Source organism: Tympanuchus pallidicinctus, unplaced genomic scaffold, assembly GCF_026119805.1.
Source record: "Tympanuchus pallidicinctus isolate F22 unplaced genomic scaffold, pur_lepc_1.0 scaffold18, whole genome shotgun sequence".
In the NCBI taxonomy this organism is placed as follows: domain Eukaryota; kingdom Metazoa; phylum Chordata; class Aves; order Galliformes; family Phasianidae; genus Tympanuchus; species Tympanuchus pallidicinctus.
This window is the reverse complement of record NW_026294699.1, coordinates 14136701-14140381: the sequence shown is the minus strand read 5'-3', so window position 1 is coordinate 14140381 and position 3681 is coordinate 14136701. Positions and strand designations below refer to the sequence as shown.

The 3681-nt window shown below is 43.2% G+C and overlaps 1 protein-coding gene across 1 annotated transcript; it reads right to left on the bottom strand.

The window, feature by feature from the left end:
* Positions 1-2686, bottom strand: LOC128079188 (parvalbumin, thymic). Its single transcript, XM_052680160.1, has 4 exons — positions 2626-2686; positions 1713-1845; positions 1337-1446; positions 1-69 (listed from the first exon to the last, which is right to left on the bottom strand). The coding sequence occupies exons 1-4, from the start codon at positions 2684-2686 to the stop codon at positions 44-46; spliced, it is 330 nt and encodes a 109-aa protein (XP_052536120.1). The 3' UTR covers positions 1-43.
* Positions 2687-3681: the final 995 nt, after the last annotated feature.

Sequence of the window (3681 nt, the reverse complement as noted above, 5' to 3'; positions counted from 1 at the left end):
AATTGGAAGAGTCAGTCCAAGGCTGCCTTTGGTCTAACGCTGTTTATGCCTTCACCAGGGACTGGAATTCTGTCAAGAAAGAAAATGAGAAAGGCAGGGAATAAAATGAGGTGACAGTGCTTATAACATCTTTAGAAAAGATAGATAAAAATGTCCTAATCTCCTAGCTATGGAGGGCTCCTTGTGCTATTATAACACCGCAGAGCCACTGCTAAATTGAGATTCTGGGGGCGTAGCAGATTTTTCACTCCTTCAAAAGAGTTGGTGCAGAGAGAAGCGCGTCTGTGAATTCATGTTTGTAGGAAATCCTGAGCTAAAGGTAAGCTGTCTTGAGCCCATTACAAACTCTGATAATAGCTAGCAGAGAATTGGCTCAGACCTGCAGCTTTCAATATATTTCCAGTAGTTTTTAAAAATCATTATTCAGAAGCAAAAAATATTAGTAATGATGTAATTTCAGAATGGGAAATTCAATAGTTAAGAGCTAAGACCGGCATAATATAATGTCCTATTTGGGGTTCATAAACAGAAGCTGCAAAAGCTGCTGCAAAAGCAAATTCCTCCAACAGGGTATCTCTCTCCTCCCAAACTCTGGCTAAGATTAGCATGTGTGTCTGCTGGAGCTATTGCCACCTGTCCTAGTTCGGCTGAGACAGCCCTGTTTTCAGTGACTTCATCTCTGATACACGATGCATAATGTCCTATTTTCTTCTGCTGCAATTTCCAGAAGAAATACCCTGGCCAGTTCACATCATTCTGTGGGAGTTTCTGAAGGAATTTGATGTAGTTTCTCATAGAGGGACTGTCCAGTGAAATCTGCCAACATCAGACAGTGCTGCAGCACACTCCATGCTGCTGTACAGCAGTTCTGGCCCTTAGAAGCGATACTGGCCCTGCTTTACGTACAGGGTTACCCCCTCAGTAATGCTGAGAGGGGTCAATAATGTTCATGTAGGTGGAAATTGTTAAAAGTGAAAGTGTCCCATGACCAAAAGCACAGAGCAAAATGAAAATTCAGAGTGAGTAAGCATTCAGAATGTTCTGAAAATGCAGCACTCTGAGCCTGTCCCTGCATCAGGTGAGTGCAGAAATTAACCCCAATGCTGTTGTTATTAGCTGAGAGAATGGGGTCTACATTGGGCCTAAATCTGCTCTTGCTACAACAGAGACTACATAGAAACAAGGCAATGAAAAAAAGGAGTATTTGTCAGTATGAAAAACGTGACAGGAAGTACTGGGCTAAATGAGCAGGGTGTGCTCTCCCCTGGACCGGCCAAGTGTAACTAAATGCGTGCATTTTTAAGCCTGACTTTGATGAAGTTTCCAGCAGCCTTACCTTCTACTCCGATTTTGCCATCACCATCAGTGTCACCTGCAGCCAGGAAAGCCTTGGTCTCCGCAGAGGTGAGCACTCTGGCACTCGAAGAGAAGTTCTTCAGAAACAGCCTGGAATTGAGCAGGGCAGAGCGCTGTGCTTACTCTGCTTTTCTGCAGTGACCTCAGCATATTATGTCTCTGGTTTTCGAACTTAAGCCCACGCCAAAAGAAAAAGTAACTCTAGTTTGTAACATCTGGTGAGATCCACACAAATTCAAGGAAAGGCAAAGCATTGCATTGAGTTTTAAAAATAACATCAAGTTTTTTTCTGGGACGCCACGGATGTTCAAAGGCTTCCACTGTTCAAAGACATGCAGCAGCTGAGCAATACTTACTGAAGCTCTTCTTCTTCGATGAAGCCGCTCTTGTCCTGATCAAGGATTCCAAAAACTTTCTTTATCTGATCAGGAGTTTTGCTGGATAAGCCAACCGTGGAGAAGAACGACTTATAATTGAAGGAATCCGCAGCTGGAAGAGACAAAAACCTCTTACATGCTTTCCTTTCAAGTTGCTGCTACCGCACGCGCGCCTGGTTGACAACATCAGCCTGCTCCTTTTTCTCCTGTTCCCCAACGCAGCTGAGATGATTCGGTGGATACTTTCCCTGCTCAATCACTCTGTGCCTGTGCTCATATGTCCTATCATCCAGTTTGGAATTCTCTGCTACAGCGCACACCGTGCTAAATCAGGGCTCTAGCTATCCGTGTCACATGCAATTAATTATAAGTGTTTAGAGGGTGCTGCTGTGCCCTACTAACAAGTCCTGTAGTTCTTGTTTTACATTCACTTAGTCCTTACTTTGGTGAAGAATTTGGTAGAAGATAAAGCAGTGTTCAGCCTTGAAGTTGCTCACAGGGCATTGGGAACTGGCATGATCCTGCTTGGGGGGAATTCTGAGAGAAGCAAGGCTGCTCATTGCTTCACAAGTAAGGGGGGATTCTGGGCGCTGCAGCTCGTTGTGGCATTCTGCAGGACAAGGCTAACCACTGAAATCCATGTCTTCAGCAGGTTTAGGAATTGAGAGCCAGCCTTGTGCTAAGTGAAACTGTGGCTCTTACTGCCACTCTGTTTCAGGTAACGTTACCCACCAAATAACCACTTGTAAGACTTTCTGAATTCAAGAAGCTATACTGCAACGTAGCTACAAAGAGATCTCACCGGGAAGGAATGTAAGGGGAAAATGATAGGCGCCATCTTAAGACATAAAAATGATATGCATCTTCTGGCTGGAGAGAGATCGTTCCTTACCCTGGCAGCTGGAGAGAGCAGATTCAATATCTTTAGCAGAAAGGATGTCAGTGATGGCCATTGTTGAACTGCAAAATAAGTTAAATGTGAGCTACTTAGTCATTAAAATGACTTCTCTATCTTTTCATGGCTCTATTTGAATTTGCTGCAGTGACAGTATGTGATAGGGGAGACATTATTCATCTAATTGCAAGGGGAGCATACTGAAGCAGATGTCTGCAGCAGGTGCTTCCACTTAAAGCTGGGTAATGAGGGAGGAATTCTGTGTGAGGGAATGTGGGGCTTCAGGAAGATCTGATGGCTGCGTTGTGCTGGGGGAGCAAATCAAAGGTGTATGGAACCACAAAACCTCGTGAATTTGGTGTGGGTTTTCCCAGAGGTAGGTTACTAGTCAATTAAAATCAGCATATATTTACTGCACGCATAAAAAGATAGGGCCAAGTATGTCCTCTAGAGCTATATCTGGAATAAATTTAATTAGAATAAAAAAAACCCGGTATTATTATCAATAAATGTATCTTAACAGGAATGAAAGTAATGGTGTAGAATAAATAAGAATCATTTCACTTGTTACAAGGAAATCTAAACCTGAAGAGTTATTTCTACTTCTGCTTTGCTGTACCCAATAAATGTAACAGTGCTGTAAATGTGGTCTGCTGGGGCACAGACCACTTTTCACGGTGTTTTTCTAAAAAAGGTTCCAAATTATGCCATGATTTTGCCATTTGATTTGTTTTGTTTTGAGTTGGTGGCGATGGGTGATAAGCCAGGTTTGTATCCGAGTTTCAGCAGGTCAGAGTGCTGATGTGATTTGAGCAGAGCTTTTGAGGCTTAATACTCATTCCTAATAAAAACACGGAGGCATTTTCTTCTGATACAGCAGCATTTTACAAGAGATACTCTTTGTTTCTGTCAGCCACCAACAGCTGCACTGGTTCGTTTGCCAAAGCAGTATATATTGCTTAAGTGAATGCTACAAGGCCCAGATTGCCTCGCAGTGTAAATGCAGCATTGATGAACTTCCACTCTCACAGCACACACCAGCGCAGACTGGTT

Bases quoted from the DNA above. Each gene is read 5' to 3' on its own strand.
- LOC128079188 (XM_052680160.1), bottom strand. From the start codon at position 2,686: ATGGCCATCACTGACATCCTTTCTGCTAAAGATATTGAATCTGCTCTC. The intron at 1,846-2,625 runs GTAAGGAACGAT...TGTCTCTTCCAG, and splicing joins TGCTCTCTCCAGCTGCCAGG to CTGCGGATTCCTTCAATTAT. The intron at 70-1,336 runs GTAAGGCTGCTG...CTTTCTTGACAG, and splicing joins TGGCAAAATCGGAGTAGAAG to AATTCCAGTCCCTGGTGAAG.